Source organism: Pogona vitticeps, chromosome 5 (assembly GCF_051106095.1).
Source record: "Pogona vitticeps strain Pit_001003342236 chromosome 5, PviZW2.1, whole genome shotgun sequence".
Lineage (NCBI taxonomy): Eukaryota > Metazoa > Chordata > Lepidosauria > Squamata > Agamidae > Pogona > Pogona vitticeps.
In genome coordinates this window covers 124,073,904-124,096,101 of record NC_135787.1, presented here as the reverse complement: position 1 = coordinate 124,096,101, position 22,198 = coordinate 124,073,904, and the positions used below count along the sequence as shown (strand labels likewise).

The window sequence follows — 22,198 nt, the reverse complement described above, 5'->3', positions numbered from 1 at the left end:
CTCCCCTTCGCTGGCAGCCACCCCCCGCCGCTTTCCCCAGCCTGGATCGGGCTCCTGGGAGTCTGATCTCCGCTAGGGAAGGCAGCGCGGGGCGGCAGGGACAGGGTGGAGGGGTCCCGAAGGCTTCCAGGCTTTTGCCTGGAAGCCTTCGGGATCCCCCACCCACCCTGTCCCTGCCAGTTTTTAGTCCATTGGAACGCAATAACCAGGTTTTAATGCGTTTCAATGGGCTTTTTATTTTCGCTTTACGATGTTTCCGTATAGCGACGTTAATCCTGGAATGGATTAACGTCGCTATACGGGGCACCACTGTATACAGTTTAACTTTAAACCAAGTGGAAACTCCATAGAACTAAATCTCCTAAATTCTCTTGCTGGTATTGCTACATGTATAAGAATGTTATGTTACTGTGTAGCTGATGTGACCATAGGATTAGTAGACTAGTTAAACAGATTATTACCTGAACTGGAAAATAGCTTTTTTCCTCAGAAAGAAGCAAGCAAATTTGCTGTTGCAACTATCAAACATCCCATCATTCTTGTTTTCTTTCTTTTGGACCAGTGGGCTGTGGGCTGTGTGCTGGAAGCTTAGGACCTAGCAATTGATGACAAAGGGTACATAATCCTGAAAAAAGTCTTTAATAGATGAAAATCTTCTGTGTTTGGAGGCTTCTTCAATTTGTTATCAAATCTGTATCAACACCTTATTTTGCAGTTCCCATGTATCCTGAGAATTTGTTAACCACTACATGGTAAAAGTAAAATCTGAAAAATATTAAACCATTTTGTAGTTAGTTAATCCAGACCTATAGCTATCATTCCTTTTTCCCATAGGTACTGAAAATGTACTCAATAGGGTCTTGAAATCTTTAACATGATAGTCCATGGTACACATTTAATAGTCATGTCTACGAGATGTTTTCTTGGGCTTTCTTTGCTGGTCTTTCTGCACAGCTGAGGCATTTTTGGGGTTATTGATGTTGACATCTGAGTGTAGAAACAGATGCATAGCTAGGTTTTAAAACTTTTAGGATAAATTAAGCTGTCATCTTCTTTCATTGGAAAGAATTTGTGAGGGGAAAAAAAAGCAGCCAATAATCTTTATTAAACATGCCCCTAAGTTTGTTGCTGCTGTTACTTTAAATAATGAGCAGTTCATTCAAAGTGGAGACTATTTTAGTCTTCACTTTTAAATTTAACATTAAACATGAATAGTAGAATACATGGATAGTTTTCATAGCTTCTGCTAATTATGCTCTGGATACTGCTGGGAGGAGGGCTTATTTATTTAAAGCTCTTTTTCCTTTCAGTGAGACTAAATTACTTTTTCACTGTCTTCCAGGTTTTCATATTAACTAATATGCAGAGTATTTATCTATTTGGATCCTAATTGTTTTCTATTATCCTGAACACGGACTGGAATTCAATGTAATGATCATTTTGGAACGCAGAAAGACAATTACATTTCAAGTAATTATTTTGGAACATGTTGGAGACACCAGCCATCCTTAAAACAAAATCAGTATCTTGAACACTGTTGGAGGAAGTCTTTGATATATATGAACCTATGCTCTTCATTCAGTATATTTTTCCATCTCTGTAAGTTATAAAGATGTATGTTGCAATCTATGTGACATAAATTGGTCGCAGTTGTACCAATCCCCAGAACTTTTATCTCAAATGTTCTCCTTGTGGGTTGATTGGTTAAGAACGCTCCTTTCCATCTCCATTCCTCTCAAACCAATCTGATCTTCCCCTGGCCAGGGCTTAGATTTCATAATACATACACCAAAATGGTAACTACATTTCTCTGTAACTTTATTTGGTTTCACAAAATATATGCATCTGTTTAGTATGTAATGAAACCTAGACTGTAATAAATATTAAAATATCTACACAATTTCACACCCATACATGATCTTACATAAGCACTGAATGACAGAAAGTATTTGTATAGTCTGTGGTGCCTCCATTTGCTTGATCAATGAAAAAGTTGTCTTTCCTTTAATCCTCCATTAATATCTAGATAAACCAGAACAATCTTAGGAGTTTCAGTTTTATAAAGAGTAACTTAGTTAAACTTTTTAATACTTAAAGGGAATGTACATGGTTTTCTAATAGCAGTGGGTTTAATGCAGTTTTATTTATACTTCAGAGCACATCCATTGAAACTTGTTAGGCTTAAGTTACACTGACCATTGATTTTGTTGAATTCTAAGTATGATGAAATGTTTCAAACCAATATGTTTTGTTTATCTTTTCAGATTTATAGACATTTTATATTTAGGTTTCTGGTCAAAATAATGAAGTGATATTAATCAATTAATATAGTATATCTTGTGTTCCCATACAGTAGATAATTGTCTGACTTGTTGTGGGCTTAGAACAGGTAGCCACATTAGTTTGCAGGCAAAAACAAAAGAAAAATAAAAAAGTGGCACCTTAAAGACTAGCTGCTATATTTTAATGTGAGCATTCATGGACAAGTCTACTTTCTTAGATATCAGTTACTGTGAGCTGAAGTTTTGTAAACAAAAACCTTGTTCAATGGAAAATAAATACTACAGAATAGGGGTTTTGGCTGTGAGCTTTGATAGCCAATTAACATCAAATGTCACAAATGCTTGTTGAAAAAGATTCAGTGAAGTTATATAGCAGAAAGTCAAGTGTACTTTGTTAACGTAATGCTTGGAATAATTCACAGAGACAATATAAGCAGAAAGATTGTGGGAAGTTTTTATGAGCCTTTGAAAATACAGTGCTAGCCTTCTGCAGGAGATTTTAGGGTGAATTTGACAAAAATCTCAGATGCAGAAAAGTTTGAGCTTGGATTCTTGTATTGTTGTCCCAACACAGCAACTGAAATTACTTAGGAATTTTGATGGCATATCATCAGCTAAGTACTTCTCTATCATTGTTACTAACTTTTTTTTCTGCCTTGTTTGTGTTAATATAGTTACCCTTTTGGCTCTCTCAGAATGGTATATGGAACTGTTGCAGTTCTTAGCAATACTTAATATAGCTAAATGAATTTGAGTTTCGGTATTTTTTGCAATTCATCCAGAGATCTTAGGGATAAAATTTTAGTCGACTATGGAGTTCATGTATATGTACTGTATGTGTACAAATATCTAGCTGTGTTGCTAGTTTTAATTTCAAATATTCTCCTTTTTTGCACAGCTAGCAAAACAATTGAATATGGATCATATACGTAGTAGCTAATGCTCAAAGATTAAAGATGCCTGATATGTTTAAAGTTTAGGTTCTTGGAACTGCAATATTGGACCCTTCAAGCTCTCTTCTCATCCATACTCTTTATGTTGTAGACAGAATATTTTATTTTTCAGATTCTATTGCATTTATATGAAGCTGTATAATTCTGGTATTTTTTTTAAGTCATATTCCATTTTGGAATGATTTTATTTTTGTGAATATTTAGTCCTCTATCTACTCTATCTAATACTAATTTCTTACTGAGGTTTGTGCCACATATTTTCTGTTTTAAACCATGGAATCATCATTGCCTATGCACTACCGCATAGCATACATGTACATAATTATGGGCTAGAATAGTTTTGATGTGGAAGCTTCAGGAATTTTTTTAGGTAATAGGACACAAACTATTAAATATTACTTTTTATACTAATTTCCCTATTCCTAGTATAAACTGTTATGAGGAAAAAGATGCCCTTTTGTCAGAATCTTTGAGTAATATACTACTCTCCACACTGTTACTAGTTAACTACAAAGATACTTAGCTAATGATAAGGAGGAGGAGATTCTGGCCTTACTTCCTCATGTTACACAGATACATTTTTCCTTTGTTAAAGTGTTTGAAGGTGTAGAAAAACTGTAGAATAAGAAATTATCCATAGGCTTTACCTGCACTCTTGTTTTTCAGCTCTCTTTTATTACAGTGAGTTTGTTTGTTTATTTATTTACATTTGTACCCTGCCCATCTAGTGCCTAAGCACTACACCTACCCAACCTGGGCCACAAAAACATAAATAATGAGATCCAGACTGAAACACTAATAACCCAAAATATCAAATAAACCTAGATTGCTAATCAAAATCAATGTCCAGTTCATGCATCCATGAGGATGTCAGAAGGGTAAGGTGTTTCTGAAAGCCTCTTCAAACAATATAGTTTTTACCTCTTTCCTAAAGGCCAGAAGGGATGGAGCCCGGCGTATATGCACAGGTAACTCATTCCATAGTGTTGAGACCCAGCTCCTGATGGTAGTTTTCCAGGCCTCTCTAGGTATGGCCACCTGCAAACACAAAACCTGGGAGGCCTGGATAGACAATCTTAGGGAGAGATGCTCTTTCGTGTAATGAGGTACCAAACACTGCATGATCTTGCAATGACTTTATTTGCTATATTTGACTATTTATTTATTTTATTTATGCAAAACAGGAGATCTCTTATTTAAGGCTCTGGAGATAACATAATTCTGTGCTTAGTCTGCTTTCCACAGGAGAATCATCAGTTTTCATCATACCTGTGCTGTCATTATTGGTGGTCAGTTGAACCATCTATCAAATATTTCCTTTTTATATTAAACTCTCCCGCTTCCTGCTGAAATAAAATAATAAGATTAAAACTAAGAATTGTTTCTTTTATGTGATCCTGATTTGTCCAGTTTTATGTTTGGCTTCTGTACCATTCTGTATATGGAATAGCATATAAAATTTTCTAAAGGTCTAATGGGCGTAAGCAATGTTCTTCATCCATGAACTGAGTCTTAGTGACCCAGATGTGAGGAGAGCAACTTTCCAGCATTATCTGACTTTTCTCATACCTGTATGAGTGTATTCTCTCTAGTCAAAATTTTGGCTTATGTGCTTTATTTACTCAGATGGTGCAACCTTTTATTACAAATTCTCAAAACAGTAACTTATGCTTTTTACTTTGTCTTTTATATCAGACTTGGTTTTATATGCATTATTTTAGGATCAGTACTGTTAGATGATCATTAGTTCTTTTGGCCTAATGTCCTGTTCGTTCACTGGTGTCTACATGGTGTTGTTGTTGTTGCATGTTTCTCTTATTTATTCAATAAATTATCTTATTTTTCTTCCTACCTGCTACACCTGTTAGATGAAATTAGAACATGTACTTGAATTTATATTGAAACATGTATTAATATAAAATGCACTTCCAGATTATAGATTTTTGTTTGTTTACCTGTCAGGTCTTTCAAATGGTTTTGGAGATGGCAATAAAGAATCAGAATCAGATGATGCTCCAGGAAGAAAAGTTGAACCTCGGCGCCGTTGTGCATCAGAGTCTAGTATATCTTCAAGTAACAGCATGTTATGTAATTCAAGGTAAACATGTGCTGTTTTAACTCAAGTTAAGGCCTGATCAAAATACTGGATGTAGATTGGTAAATGGGATGCTCCCACTAGGAAGAGATGTAGGGGGGGATGCTCAATTCCTTCTTTTATACCTTCTGCAAATGTACACTGGAGAACTGATGAACCCTCTAGAATAGTGTGGGAGTTGTTATGGATAGCTGTAACAAGTAAAACCATCAGTTTGCAGTCTCAGCAAGGAATCTCTGCTGGATTAGAGACCTTTCCACAAATGGAAAGAGACCCTGGAAGCAAAATAGCAAGATAAGTTCCAGTACACAGGATATAGTTTAAAATTCAAGTATTTACAATATTAAAAGAGGGTTGGGGGGGGTTAATCAGTTTGAATTGGAAATGAAATAGTATCCATTTTGGCTAGGTTATGTAGATCAGCCAGTTCAAATGGGTGCTTCAACAGCAGAAGCATTAATTATTTTGTAAAAATAATTCTGGTATGTGAACGATCATATTTGTAAAAAATGTACAACAGAAAAGATAATTCTTGTTGTATTGTTACAGCACTTCAAATATTTCTAGTTTTAGCCTGCCAAAATGTGGAAAAGGAAAACCAGCGCTTATACGGAGACACACATTAGAAGACAGAAGTGAGTTGATATCATGTATTGAAAATGGAAACTACGCAAAAGCAGCAAGAATTGCAGCTGGTAACTGACATTTTTATAAACACATAGGATAAATATCTGGCCATTTCTAGGGGTTTATGTTCTCTAAATACAAAGTTTTTGTCTTTCTTGTGTGCTTTTGTGCTCAGCTGAACGGAGAAGGCTTTGTCATTTGTTACTTCCACTTCATAATGTCATTCTGTGTAAACAGGTTTTCTGCCTGGTCCCTGATCTTGGCATTTCCTCCTGATAAGTTTCACAGTTGATTAAAAAAAACCTCTTTCTCCTATATGTCTTTCACGACACTCTTTCTCCACATATAGCTACTATAACGTCTCTATTGCCACCTTCCATTGCGTTGCTGAACTTCCATTCTGCGTTTGTGGAAAACTGCTTCTATGTTTATAAACTTTCCCCTTACAGTTTATCAAGTCACTGTGCTTTCTTAAATGTTCTTATGGCCTACTGAATATTGACACTCCTGAAGCAAGTTTGCTTATTACAACTTAGCTGCTTTTCTCTGCTCTCCCTCTCTCACTCATGATATTAATTCTTACTTTGTTAAATTGTTATAAATAGTAAAGCCAGTGCATTGGATCTAGATACAGACACTTGATGCGGAATTGTCTGAAATGGATTTCTCTAGAACAGCACGCACAGACTCTTGAAATTGTGCCAGAGTAGGCTTGAACCTGCAGAATGGTGTGGATTGGGGAACTTATTGTAGTGTAGCTTCTCTTCAAAGGCCCTCATCCTGTATAGCCCTTTTGAAGGAATGTTGATAACCACTTTCCCCAACATTGCTGCATGGAACTCAATCTGAATACAGTCAAGATTTATGAATATGTGAATTCTGACATGTTTTTTTGTATTCAGCACGTTGCCTATGTATGTGTCTAAATGAATACATTGATGTGATTAGTATCTTGAAAGATCGATTACGGATCTGAAAATATTACTTTAATGTCCACAGTCTTAAATAATCAACTTATGTTAATCAAAAAAGTCTTAAGAGCCCTGCTGGATGGATTAAAATATTCTCTAGCCCTCCTGAGTTGTCCATGGGTAACTCAAAATATGGGCACAGTAGCATCCCACTCGCACTGAGTTCATCACTAACCTGTGCTGGGAGGCATATCACCTCTTATACTGTCATTAAGTAATGAAATACATGGCTTAGAGAGAGAAATTGTATTTTGGCCGTGTTTGTTCCTATGCCATGCTAAACAAGTATACAGCTCCACAGAATTTGTAAACAAGCTATAGAAGTATTCATATTCAGCCAAAATTAGCAAGATGTCGTATTTAAATTCATGATTGGGGAAAAGACAAAAATGATCACACTTATCTGTCTTTTAACCAAGGGCAGAGGAAGAAATTGCTGTTTTAAACTGATACAAATCATACAGTTGCTTCATGCCAATGTCACTAGAAGGCACATATTTCTCGTTTTCATTGGCAATTATGCTACATGTGTATTGCATTTATAAGCTTAAGTATATAACCTTGCTGAATGACATTCTGAAATATTTATTTTTTTATTTTAGAAGTTGGACACAGCAGTATGTGGATTTCAACTGATGCTTCTAATTCTGTCCTTGAACCGCTAAAAGTTGTCTGGGCCAAATGTAGTGGGTATCCTTCTTATCCAGCACTGGTGAGTTAGCAGCCTGTCAGCAAAACCTGTGAGCCAAATTCAGCTGAAGTAATAACACAAAAGGCAATCACACAATTTTCTTGTTTCCCAGGCTTCTGGTTGCATGTTTAGTCATGCAAGCCTAGGAAACATCTACTTTCCCTTATCTGATTGTCCTTATCATGTACTTTGGAGTGATAATAGAGCTGCACAGCTGGAAGGAACCCCATGGAGTGGGGCGCAGTGGGGAGGCACAGTGGGGAATTGCACTCCCAACTTCTGCCGCCATGGTCAGATGGCTAAACCATTGAGATATCTAACAGTTATTAGTAATAATTTATAACTAGAGTAGGCCTGCTTGAATCAGTGGAACTTATAGAGGAATTGACTAACCAGATCTCCACAGATTTAGTGCGCCTCTTGGATACTCACCTTAACATAGTGAAGGGGTTTGAGTGCATCAGAGAAGAGCAATGCTGCTAGGAGGCTAGAGTCCTTCATGAGCTTGAACTCATAGCAGAGTCACCCAAGGTGAGATGGTCAAAACTGAGACAGCAGTCTAAGCAGCAGTTCATCCTCTTCAGGATTAAATTGTCATATAAACAGAAAAGAATGGTTTCAGCAGAGGAAACTCATAGAGGGTAGCTACTGAGCCGCAGCAGTAGTGGAAGGTAACACTTTGGAGGATCTTTCAGAAACAAAAGCTGTGACACTCAAGTTAACTTACGTTAGGACTGTGCAGAAGAAGACAGTGGTAAGCCACTTCTAAATATTTCATCCCATGAAAATCTTGTGTTGTGACAGTCTATAGTGAAAGATGCAGTATTACTGGAAGATGAGGCTCCCAGGTCAGAAGACAGACAATCAGTTGCTGCGGAAGAGGAAGAAACAAGTACAAATACCATTGTTGCTAATCTTCATTTGTGTCATAAGTAATCCCGTGGTACCTATGGAGTGGATGGATCAGCTCACAGGATGCTGTCATGGCCCAGGGAAACCCTGAACATATTCACAGTCTTCACATTCTTTAGTTTGTCTCCTTCTGTATCCCCCGTTGTCACTAATTAGGCATCTAGTGGCTTTAATGTACACAGAAAGGCTCATCTGATGTTGCATGACACATACAGCTGGAACATGGAATATGAGAAGTATGAATCCAGGTAAACTGGAAACTCTAAAGTAAAAAATGGTATGTTTAAATATTGCAGTCCTTGGTGTCAGTGAACTAAAGTGGATTGGAATGAGACATTGTCAGTCAGACAACTACAAAGTGTTTCACTTTTGAAGTGACAGACTTGGAAGAAATGGAGTGGCTGTAATACCAAGATGGCATGTAGCAAAGTCAGTTAAAGACTGTAAGGCAAGGTCTGACTGAATAATATCAGTTAGACTGGTATTAAATATTGATAGAACTATTCCAAAACTGCATAGACTGAATCTGGCAAAACTAATAAGAATATTCCAACAAATATGGAAAACAAAATAATAGCTCACAGACTGGAAACATTCTATATGGATTCCAGTCTCCAAGAAAGGAGGTGGCAAAAATGCAGTAACTATAGTACCATTGTAATAATTTCCCATGCAAGCAAAGTGTTGCTGAGGGTATTGCAACAATGTTTTACCCTATATGGAGCAAGAAATACCTGATACTGAAACTGGATTCCAAAAAGGAAGGGGCACTTGGAATCATATGACAAATATGCACAGGCTACTGAGGCTCTGCAAAGAATTTCAAAATAAATTTCTAGACTACAACAAAACCTTTGACTGTGGCTCATGAGAAGTTGTAGATCTAGATGTTGGTTGTTTAGATAATGAGAAACTGAGTTTTTTTTTTTTTTTTTTTTTTTAAAGAAATACACGTGCCTCAGCACTTGATTGTCTTGGTATTCTTGAGAAGAAGCTACTGTTAGGTTTTTTTTTTGTCCACAATACTATTGTTCATAGAATCATAGAAAAGTAACGTTGGGAGGGAGCCACAAGGCCATCAAGTCCATCCCCCTACTCAATGCAGGAATACAATCAAAGCATATCTGCCAGGTGATTATCTACGTTTTTCTTGAATGCCTCCAGTGTTGGAGCCCTCACCAACTCCCGAGGTAACTGGTTAAACTGTTGTTAGGACAGAATATGGAGAAACAGAATTGTTTTCTGCAGGCAAATGTGTCAGATGAGGGCGTATTTAACTCCCTGTCTGTTCAATCTGTATACAGAACATATCATATGGAAAGCTGGATTAGATCCAGATGAAGGAAAAGTGAAAATTGGTGGAAAAGCTATCAGTAACATAAGATATGCAGATGATACCATATTACTATCAGAAAGCAGCAATGATTTGAAAGGACCAGATGAAAGGAAAAGGAAGTAAAAAGCTGGACTAAAGTTGAATATTAAGAAGGCAAGTACTATGACTACAGAAAAACTACTTAACTTGAATGCTGCCATTGAATTCATTCAGTCATCAGTCCAAATGGAAATGGCAGCCTAAAAATCAGAAGACCTTAGATTCAACAGGACAGCAAGAAAAGAACTAAAAAAAATTCTGAAGTGTAAAGGACATGTTACTAGAGATGAAGGCCAAGATCATCTATGTTGTATTCATGATTGCTATGTACATTTGTGAAGGCTGGAAAGTGAAGAAATGGACAGTAAAAAAAAATGATTTTTCTGAAATATGGTGATGGAGGAGAGCTTTGCAGATACCCTAGATAAATAAATCAAACTGGGACTTTGAGTGCAAAAATGAGGAAACTGAGGCTGTTGTACTTTGGGCACATCGAGAGAAGGCAAGAGCTACTGGGAAAAGTGAAGGCAGCAGGAAAAGAGGAAGAGCAAATATGAGATAGATTGACTCCTTAAAAGAAGCCACAAGAACTGAGCAGGACTGTTGAGGACAGGACATTTTAGAGGTCCCTCATTCATAGCATCATCACAAGTGGAAGGAACTTTATAGCACATAGCAACAACTCCAGTGTGTTTGTGCTAAGTAGGTACATAATGTAAAATAAACTTAAGTTTTAGATTTTTTTTAAAAAATGTGATTAATAGCTGAATATTGGTTATTTTAGATATGTTATTGTAGGAACTGGGGACTTTGTAGAAACATCTCTTGTGTGTCAGCAGTATGAGAAGTAACACCATCGTCCACTGTGCAAGTACTGCTTTCCTGTATTAAGTAAACTGTATATAAATTGAATCTGTGTTTGTGTGCTGTGGAATGTATCAAGAACTGAGCATGCATAGAAGTTGACTTTGTTCACTGTTCAGGGATGCTCCCTTCTTAGCCTCTTGCGTAAGAATCCATCCGTTCAGCAGTCTCCAAATCTTCTATTTGAGCATCTGCTGGGCAGCCCATATGGAAAAAAGGGTGCAAGTAAATCAGCCTTCATTGGCCCTTTACACACACTTAACTATTAATCTAACCCATCAATTTTAGATTTGGTCTAGAATTTTTATATAAAATATTTTTTTGCAAATAAAGAGTAGGAATTTACAGTCCTTTCCTTTCTCGTTTTATAGATAATTCACAGTTCTTTACTTTTTCCTTTTGTAGATAATTGATCCTAAAATGCCTCGTGTTGCTGGTCATCACAATGGTGTTACAATACCAGTGCCACCCCTTGATGTATTGAAAATTGGAGAACAAATGCAGACCAAATCAGATGAGAAGCTTTTCTTGGTTTTATTTTTTGACAATAAAAGAAGTTGGTATGTACACTCCTGCTCTCACTGAGAAGTCCTGTATATTTGAGCTGTATGGGAAGCTGAGTGTTTAGGGGATGGATACCCACGGCTCTTGTTTTGAAAGTGGCCTCTTGTGAAAATAGTAGATAAGCGTGGAACACAAGTTCAAGTGCGAAAGGATGGAGATTTCAGACATCATAAGCACACAGTCATGTTTGGTAGAACATATTGATTTTGGAAGCCTAGCTCATAATTGAAGCAAAAGTATTTTTAAAACTGCTGGCAGTTTCATTGACTAGAAGATAAATGAACAGTAACTGTGGGCAAAATCTTCTTGTATAGCTATGTGAGTTTAAATCAGTGTTGCAACCACAGTAGCTGCAATAGTTCCAAGCAGAAGTGCTATACATGGCCACTTCTCCCTGAAAACTGCACATTGTTTGCAATGGCAATTGCACAACCAGGTGTGCAGTTGAACTGTGATTCCCTGTTGCCAGGCATAATGCCTGATACATTTATGCAGGCATAACTTTAGATTATGCCTGCACTAACAGGATTTTGCCCTGTATTTGTTATGTCTAGCCTTAATTTCTTGTTACTTTGTGTGTTCTGTGTTTTAAAACAATATTCCATTAACCTTGCCCAATTGGGGGTGTAACAGCTGCAGTTTCAGAAAAATGTATTTCTATCAGATATCTCATCGTCATTGAGATATAATTCTTTTATTGTTACAGAATGTATGTCACTTTGCTTTCTCATACTGAAACATACATGTCTGGTACACTGGTTCTCAGTCTTGCTGTTCTTGAATGTAATTCCCAGAAGCCCCAGCCAGCACAGCTGGTGGTGAAGACTTCTAGGAACTGCAGTTAAAGAACACCTGGGTTATCCAAGGTCAGGAATCACTGGTCTACAAAACTCTAAATAACCACATGATATACTTGTAACAGTTTGGCTGTTCACTGGCTTTTTAAAACATTTGCTCCTTAATCATTTGTGGTTTCTTTGGGTCACAAAACAGGGATGGTTCTGCAAAACTATGCAGAATTATCTATAATTGAGCACCATTTTTCATTGAGAATGACTCACTGCAGATTTTTACCCACAGTTTCTGCTCTTCCTCCAAGTTTTTTTAATCTGCCACAGAAGTATGTTTTAGAACTTTCTCTGCTTCCCCCCCTTTGTATTTCTCCTCTTCTCCTTCTCCTTCCCCTTTCTGTTTCTTAATGTTTTTTAATTGGGTCACTTCTTTATTCTGTTTTGTTATGCCAAATAAAATTGTTCTCTGCCTTCTTAGTTTCCATCTTGCACAAACTCTTGAATTCTCAAATTTTGTAGAGGCACACATTTCCTTGGCATATTAATATATTGATAGTATAGCAATACAAAATAGACACACTCTGGATAAGAACTGGTGTATTGTGGAAGGCATGATTGACTGTCTTAAATGGAAACACATTTACCTGAGATCTCTGATTCACACCTTGCTCCTGGGCTCTTTAATGAGTTGTAATTGTCTTACAGTGTGTGTCCTGTCATGTAGAGTAACCTGACATATTGAACTACAGCTCTTATTATCTCCAACCAACATGGAGGTCATGCTGGCCAAGGATGACAAGAATTGTAGTTCACATTTAGATTGGGGAGGATTGCTGTAGAACATGCATGTCATTTCAGGACTGTTGATGGCTCCTGGTAATTTTGTAGACAAAATAATGTGTAAAATGCAATATATTATGCTTTTCCTTACACGGTTTGGAAACTATAGGTGGTGCAAGACTTCACTTGCCTGCCTTTTATTTAGTAGTGAATGCAGAGAATATAACTTCTCCGGTTCTTGCTCAGGTATGTTAGCATTTACTCCTGAGTTCAGTACAAATTATGACCTTATCAAGTTTTTAATTAGCTTGGGGCTCAGGATACCTCAGAATACATTTTCCATACCATCATGTCCTCTTTGTGAGATTTCCATGAGGGTTTGCTGCACATTCCTTTTCCAAGTAAGTACCTGCACAAAATAGGGCATTTCTCCCGACTGTAGAAAGTTGTTTGCACTGTAAAGATGGAAGGTAAAGGCAAAAGTTCCCCTTGACATTCTGTCCAGTCGTGTTCGACTCTAGGGGGCGGTGCTCATCCCCATTTCCAAGCCGTAGAGCCAGCGTTTGTCCATAGACAGTCTCCGTGATCACGTGGCCAGCGGAACTAGTTATGGAACACCATTACCTTATCACCGCGGTGGTACCTATTTATCTACTCGCATTTACATGCTTTCAAACTGCTAAATTGGCAGGATCTGGGACAAGCGACGGGAGCTCACTCTGTCGCGTGGATTCAATCTTACGACCACTGGTCTTCTGACCTTGCAGCACAGAGCTTCTGCAGTTTAACCCGCAGTACCACCACATCCCTTGTAAAGATGGAAACATTGGATTAAATCATATTTGTTCTAACATACTTCTCTGGTATGGTTAAGTAAAACAGCAGGGCACTTGCTATATTTCTTAAATCTTACTTTGTATTTTCCACAGATATTGATACATTCTGTATGGTTTCTTATTGAATTTTTTAAAAAAAAAAATTTATTCAAGTGATGCTGGTTGTAAACTGCCATAAGCATTCTTTAAAATCTAAATGGAGTATAAACACATTTAAATATTGCATAAGATCTTCACCTTGTGGATTTTAAAAACATTATATACTAACTTTACATATGGTTTGTGTTTTATCCACCTATAGGCAGTGGCTTCCAAAATCCAAAATGATTCCACTTGGGATTGATGAAACAATAGACAAGTTAAAAATGATGGAAGGTCGGAACTCAAGTATTCGGAAAGCTGTTAGAGTTGCTTTTGACCGAGCTATGAACCACTTAAGTAGAGTTCATGGAGAACCAGTCAGTGACTTCAGTGATATTGACTAACTTAAGTTGTCATCAAGGCACAAAGATACCTTATATAGATACCTACAAATTAACCTCTTTGTCTACAAGAATGTATTGAAGACAGCTTCTTAATCATTGATCCAGTGGCAGAGTTTTACAGACTTAACTGGTTTAGCAGCTCCTCTGAATCACCTTGCCATATTGATTTTTTAAAAAAATACATTTTTTTAACATTACGTTGCAGTTTGGAAGATTTCTCACTAAAATATCTTGTTCATAGTGTTCATAAACTGTACATATATGTATATTCAACTTTTAACTTATTCTGATTTTAGACGTAGCTTTTTTATTTCTTCTGTTTGGCTGGGAAAGGGATAGATTGTCACTTCCGTTTCTTTCCACATTTAAAAAAATACTAAGCACCATCTTCCAGCTTTAGGTGCTAAATGAGTCTTGAAGTAAATAACATCGGATAGATTTGGCTTAATCATATATTATGATATGGTGCTGCTTATGTAACTTTATGTGATTTCTAGCTTTTTAACAAGACCTCTGAATGTTTCATTTTTCCATTAACCATTATTCTTTTCACAAAGTACTGCATAGTTAAGATGTAAATGTGCTACAACAAATGTGTATTTTATGAGAGAAAAAATCACATTATTTTGGAAGGTACTTTGTGAGAGACACAACAGAAATAAAGTTATGCTATGTATATCACTTGAAAAATCACCAAAAACACTCCATCGTTGTCCAGAATATCACTTTAGAAATTATTTGTGTTTTACGCAAACCTGGCTTAAAGCCTCCAAGTATATTTCGTGCAAAAACCATATCTCATCTATCTCCCTGGATTTTATGTGCCTCCCTATGTTATATTTATTGTAGAAAATGTATTACTTTGCTTTATAAAGAGAAATAAATAAGAAAGTATATTGATATACATTTTTATACAGGCACATATGACAATTTGCTTTGGGAGAGAAAGCTGTCTTGGAAATGGTTGTATAAAATAACTTGATGGATTGTGTGTAATTTGACCTTTTTTGGTAACTTGTAATCTTTGTTTCAATGAGGGGATTTATGTAACTTTTAATTTTAGAACACTTTGGTAGCAATAGAAACTTTGGATACATTTTTGTATGGTACATGTGATGTATATAGAATTAGTACTTTATTTTTATTTCAGAGAGGTAAAGCATTACATTTAGGGAAGGAAAATGGTAGGGTGGGTTTCCAGTAATAACTTTTATATTAAAAAATAAAGTCAAACTATTGATTGTTGTAGCTACTTTATTTCTATGTCACTGGAATACTGAATTTGTAACAATGAAAATGGCAAGTATGTTTTCAATGTGATTTATAATGACTACATTATTTATAAGTGCACTGCGTTGGACTCTTCAGTGATAACTTAAATACTGTACCAAGGTATATAATATGCAACACCAAATAATGCATATGAATGCACGGATATTTATGCCCAGCTTTTTTTTTATATTGAGTTAGCAAATATGGCAAAGCCAGTACTTTGAAAATCTTTTAAACGGTTTCATTGAATAGCATTCTTCATTGTAAAACTTGCTTGAATTTTTATTTTAAAGCTACAGCCAATTTTGGAATAGTTTCTAATGTTTTTATTATCTATGGTTTGTAATACCCCCTTAGAAGCTTGAAATAAAATTCCTTTCTCAACTGATTTTTTGTCATGCATTTGGCCCTTCAAAATGTCTTCATGAGGTTAACCTGAATTAACCTGATTACTTTTCTATTGTAGTTCTCACCGTGGAGACTATTCCAAATACAATGCAAAGCCTTCTATTTAAACTTTGGCTGCATTTTGGATCACCTAACCACTGGATTTTCAACACCAACAACAATAATATTAGAGGGCTTCAGCTTGCGCTATTTTTTTGTGAACTGCATTCGTGATTTGCAATAACACATTCTAGTGTCTGGTGCAGGCAACATCTGTATTTTTTTGTGCTGATCTTCACAGAAGTTGTGTTATCAAGAAAAGATTTTACAGTTCAACAAAGGGAGGCCACTGTGATGTCCAGTTAGTCCAAAGAGATTGCGAAGGTATGTTGCAGCAGCTTTAAGCTAGGAGCTGTGAGACTAGAAATGCAAACCTTCAATTAGTGACTTCTGAAATGTCCTGTCATCAGCAGTCCTGCTCAATGTTTGGAAATGAACATCCTTTATTGATCCAATATATCTCTTAGGTGATGTTCCTCTTTTCTTCTTGTCTTCAACTTTTCTCAGAATTACTCTTTCCCAGTGAGTGTCTTTTGTGATGCACCGACAGTATGATAGGCTCAGTTTAATCATTTTTGCTTCTAAGGAGAGTTCCAGCTTGGTTAGATCTACAGACCAATCTTTGTGGCAGTCCGTGAGATTCACAAAGCTCTCCTTAAACACCACATTTGAAATGAAACACATTTTTTCCTGTTGATTCTCTTCACTGTCCAGCTTTCAGATGTGTACATAGTAATTGGGAATAGTGTAGTTTAGATTATCTTCAACTTGGTCTCCAGTGAAACATTCTTGCACCTGAGGATCTTTTTGAATTTCTTCATAGCTATGTCTCAGTATTCTTTTGAATTCTTGGCAGCAGTCTCCATTTGGATTGATGACTGAACTATGGTAGAGCAACTTTTGTCTTTATTGTCAATGTTAAGTAATTTTTCTGTAGACATGATTTTTGTTTTCTTAATATAAATCTGCAGCCTTGCTTTTGCACTTTACCTTTAACAAGAATTGTTTCAAGCCGTTGCCACTTTCTGCCAGTAGTATGATGTCATTTGTATATCTTGAGTGTTGACATTTCTACACCAATTCTTATTCCATCTGAGTCGAAGTCTAGTTCTGCATACAGAGTGGACAGATAGGGAGATAAAATACTCTCTTGTCTAATGCCTTTGCCTATGGGAAAGTGCTCTGTTTCTCCGTGTTCAGTTTCAATAGTAGTTTCTTATCTAGAGCAAGGGTCCCCAATCCCTAGTCTGTGGCCTTGGAAGGACTGGGCCGCCAGGACAGATGAGTGGTGAGGAGATGAGCGGTGAGTGAAGCTCTGCCTTCTGTCATGCTCCTATTATGTTCTAATGCCACTGCTAATCTGACAGGAGGCAGAGCTTCACTCCCTGCTCACCTTCTGCTGCTGCTAGATCAGCTGTGTCTGTGGCATTAGAGTCTGACAGAAGCCTGCACTCCTATTAGGTTCTAAGCTGCTGCTGATCTAATGGGATGGAGCTTCAATTGCAGCTCACCTCTTGCTCCTACTTGCTATTTCCTTTGTTACTAGTGTGGAAACTTATCTGAGGCAGAAATATTCCTTGCTCAAGGAACTCCTGGCAAGCTTTAGAGGAACCCTGGTTGAGATAGGCTGATCTAGGAGAATATCCTACATACTAGAGATAAACAGCTCCCATCTAAATCATGTGCCATCAGACATAAACCAATATTCCATCAACTTCCTGCTCACTGCTCATCTTGCCTGATCTGGTCCTGAGTTACAATGAGTCTTGGCCAGTGTATATTACCATTATAATTTATATAATGCCGTTTTACTGCTATTAAGAATAAGCTGTTATATCTAGTTTCTAACATATGTTTTATCTGGGAAGTCTCAGTCAGTGGCATCTGCTGGTACCTCACAGCAGCATCTGGTGACAGGCTTTCAAATCCCAACATCTATTTTAGTTTGGCATGGCTTGCCCATTATTTTATTTACCCCTTCTGTCCGCACTAGTTTTGGTAAGCCCACAAGCTAACCCTAGCCAAACTGAGTAAAAAACAAACATCACTGGAGAGTTTCTTTGCAAAGGGGGAAAGACCCGATGATGAGACAGTTAGAAAACCCTAAGACTACCAACAAAAAGAAAGCTGCATTTAAAAGAAAATACTGAGAATCCTACTTAAGTTACGGCTTCATTGCAGTGGATGATTCACATTCTTCAAGCCCGCTTTGTATAATATGTGGTGAGCAGTCATTCAGTGAAGCCATGAAATCATCAAAATTGCCACACAAAGACCAAGCACTCCACATTAAAAGACAAGCCTTTGGTGTTTTTCAAAAAAAATGTGAACACAAAGAACAAAAGCAATTCTTGATGGCCAACACTTCATCAAATGTGTCTTCACTGAAAGCATCATTCTTGGTCGCTAACTGCATTGCTAAAGCTAAGTAGCCCTTTGCTATTGATGAAGAGTTAATCCTTTCTGCTGCTAAGGACGTTTGCCATGAACATTTAGGAGAGGCTGCAGTTCAAAAGGTGGCATGTCTTCCTCTCAGCTAGCACCATAACTAGATGAACTGATGAAATAGAGGATATTGAGAAACAGAGAATTAAAGAATCACCATGGTACGCATTCCAGGTGGACAAGTCCAGTGACGTTGACAGCAAGGCAACAATGCTTGTTTTTCTGCAATATATTTTTCATGAGGATGTGCATGAGAATATGCTATGTGCACTTTCATTACCAGCCAACACCATAGCTGCAGAGCTATTCCAGTCTTTGAATGATTACATGTCAGGAAAACTGAAGTAGTCATTTTGTGTCAGTATATGCACAGATGGAGTGGCTGCCATGACTGGACGGATTTCTGGTTTCACTACTCAGTCAAGGAGTTCACTTCTGAATGTGAGTCAACACACTGTCATCCGTAGCCAAAAAAACCCACCTGAACTTAACAGTGTTTTGTAGGATGTGATTAAAATTATCAACTACATTAAAGTACATGCCCTTAACTCATGTCTGTTTGCACAGCTCTGTGAGGAGATGGATGTAGAGCACACAACTTTTATACACAGAGATAAGATGGCTTTCTAAAAGTAGATCACTGGCCAGAGTTTTTGAGTTACGAGAGGCACTCCAGAGATTTCTTGTAGAAAAACAATCACCAATGGCAGCACATTTCAGTGACACAAAATGGGTTGCAAAACTTGCTTGCCTGTGTGACATATTCAGCCTGCTCAATAAACTCAATCTGTCACTTCAGGGGAGAATGACAACTATTTTTAAGTCAGTAGATGAAGTGGCTAAATTCAAAGCCAAACTAGAATTATGGGGGTGATGAGTAGGCATTGGGATTTTTGTACATGTTTCTAACTTTAGCAGATATTTTGAAAGGGACTGAGCCATGGCCGCCTTTCTCGCAACTGGTGCATGATCACCTGTCAGCTTTCAAAAGAGTTTTGAGAATTACTTCCCAAAAGACCCTAGAAATGAAGAGGAATGGATCAGTGACACACTTCTGAATAAGCAAGCTGAGTCAACTTTATCCATGCCAGAAGAGGATAAACTGCTTGAGATCGCAATGATGGTGGCCTTAAAAGTATGTTTGAGACAACTTCAAATCTCCATACATTCTGGATTAAAGTAAGAGTGGAATATCCTGAGATTGCCACAAAAGCACTGAAAAACTTGCTTCCGTTTCTAACATCCTATCTTTGTGAAGCAGGGTTTCCTACTATGACAGCAATCAAAACAAGATTACAGTAGATTGGACATAAAAACACTTCAGGTGTCATTGTCTCCCATCCCCCTGCAGATGGGACTTCAGTTGCAGAAAAACAAGCACAGACTCCCATTGATTCTGCATTATGATGACTTGTATTATTTCATATATTACAATGTAATGATAATAGAAATGAAAGGCATAATATATGTAATGAGCTTGATTCGAAGCTATCCTCCAACAACCTACTGCATAACAAGTACCCTTCCTCTCGGTCCTTGGGAGAATAGGCTTCAACTAAACTGGTCCCTGGTGTCAAAAAGGTTGGGGACCACTGGTATAGAGTACAGGTTATTTGTACAACACTGAAATGGTGAGGCAGAATCCATAGCTGTTCATGATGCATACAGTTAGGAACTCCCAGCAAGCTTGAGGGCAATGTCTGTTCCTAACAGGCAGCTAGGTTGGAGCTCTGACTACTCTGTGTCATGAAGTATGAATCCTTCTAACTCACTCTTTTCTCCAGGTGAGAACAATTAAGCAGTGGGTCTGGCACAAAAAAACCCTTAGAGTGGAGAATTCTGAGATTTGGAGTCCAAAAAACAAATTACATATGCCTAACATGGAAACTTGGCAGGGAAATTATATAAATATCACAGTTCCTGGAAAGCTTTGAGGTGATTGAATCTGAGTTGGATTAAGCATAAACAGTATGATCATAAATGTGAGAACTTTGCACTTCTACTACTTTTATGTATCCTGGGATATTAGATACATTAATGGGATCAAAACTAGCTTCTCACCAAATGATTCAGTGTAGACATGGGCACTGTTTTCTAATCCCTACGCCCAGAACCAGCCAGGCCACTTAGTGGGCTCCATGTGGCACTCTGCTCTGTTGTCATCATCATCATCATGCCAATCCTAGCAGAAACCCATCTGGCCCATCCCCGCCTCCATGCCAGTCCATGTGGACCTGTGGTGCTGCAATTTATATTCATTTCTCCAGGGAAACAAATATGCCCATGTCTAATTTTAATATTTCCTGAGACTGTAGGGAAAGACAATGAGTGCGAAGTTCTAAAAGTTTATTCAGCTGTCCTTTGTCAGTAAAGGGAGTATAGCTAAGCTATTTTCCCTATCATAAATGCAAATTAGCTCATCCCTTGTGAATTTTACTTCATAGCTTACATACTTTTTATTACATTAGCTAAATAATTAAGTAATTACTTTTAAAATCAGTAACTGGTCATTCTTAAGGATACACAAGCAGATCTGTTCATGGCTTAACGTATGAAAGAAAAAGCTCTGGTAAGAACTGAAATTCAAAGGCTAGGATTTAATTATAATATTCATAGAACCAATAGAAATAATGTGATAAATCCAATTTTTGTCCCAGCTAGAGAAAACTCATTGACATCAGTAGGAATCACATTCGTATTGACTAACCAGTCACATTTATTTCAGTGGGTCCTCTCCAGTTGAATTTAAAATTGTATTTAAGTGAAGAATGTTTAGATTATATTTTGCTACAGCAGAATGTTTACAGACATTACATCTTTCCAATTTTCTTTATTCCTTTTAAGTTTAAATAAATATATAATATTCACTTGGATGAACAATGGATGAATTCTTTGTGTTAAACTTCTAGACCTCTGTTATTGTTATCTACCACCATGTCCTGTTCAACTTATGGTGACTATGAGTGAGTGCTCTCCAAAATGTCATGTCCTCAACAGCCCTGTTCAGCTGTTGCAAACTTAAGCTGTGACTTCCTTTAGGGAGTCAGTCCATGTTGTGTTTGGTCTTCCTCTTTTCCTGCTGCCTTCCACTTTTCCCAGCATTATTGTTTTTTCCAGAGCATCCAGTCTTCTTTGGATGTACCCAGTCATGATCCCACATAGCCCCCGCTTGTTTCACCAGACTTTTTTTAATATTTATTTTTTAACTACTAGGAATAGGGTAGGGAATACAAAAGGTAAAAGGAAGTGGGGGGGAAAGGGGAAAATTAGAGGGATAGGAGAACACAAAGTATACAATCGTTCAATCTATTCATATTTCAATAACAAATCAACTTTCTGCGCTTTTTTACTATTTGATTATCCTCCAGCTATCAACTTACAGTTATGTTTTAGTTTAAATCTAAGTTACTCCAACACTATCAGGGAACCAAGGCCATTTGTAAAATACATCCCATCGTTCAATTTCCTTTTGATTTGGACAGTCATTCAGCCTGAAAGATTATCCATTTCTGTCACTTCCCATATTTTCTCAGTAAGCTCCTCTTGTTTCCGTGTGTGTGTTTAGTCGTTTAGTCGTGTCCGACTCTTCGTGACCCCATGGACCAGAGCACGCCAGGCCCTCCTGTCTTCTACTGCCTCCCGGAGTTGTGTCAGGTTCATGTTGGTTGCTTCGCAGACACTGTCCAGCCATCTCATCCTTGGTCGTCCCCTTCTCCTCTTGCCATCACACCTTCCTAACATCAAGGTTTTTTCCAAGGACTCTTTTCTTCTCATGAGATGGCCAAAGTACTGGAGCCTCAGCTTCAGG

The 22,198-nt window shown here is 37.4% G+C and overlaps 1 protein-coding gene across 10 annotated transcripts in view; it reads left to right on the top strand.

Moving 5' to 3' along the window:
• BRD1 (bromodomain containing 1) overlaps positions 1 to 15,886 on the top strand; it is a 54,140-nt gene extending 38,254 nt beyond the window's left edge. For 4 of the 10 annotated variants that reach the window (XM_073000615.2, XM_073000609.2, XM_078394401.1 and 1 more), the window contains exons 9-13: positions 5,198 to 5,333; positions 5,880 to 6,025; positions 7,531 to 7,640; positions 11,176 to 11,330; positions 14,043 to 15,886. In XM_073000615.2, coding sequence (XP_072856716.2) covers positions 5,198 to 5,333; positions 5,880 to 6,025; positions 7,531 to 7,640; positions 11,176 to 11,330; positions 14,043 to 14,226 — 731 coding nt within the window. In that variant the 3' untranslated portion in view covers positions 14,227 to 15,886. Of the gene's footprint in view, positions 1 to 1,342; positions 1,600 to 5,197; positions 5,334 to 5,879; positions 6,026 to 7,530; positions 7,641 to 11,175; positions 11,331 to 14,042 lie in introns of those variants that run through there. The other 6 variants (XM_073000616.2, XM_073000612.2, XM_078394402.1 and 3 more) reach the window with 4 other exon arrangements.
• Positions 15,887 to 22,198: the final 6,312 nt, after the last annotated feature.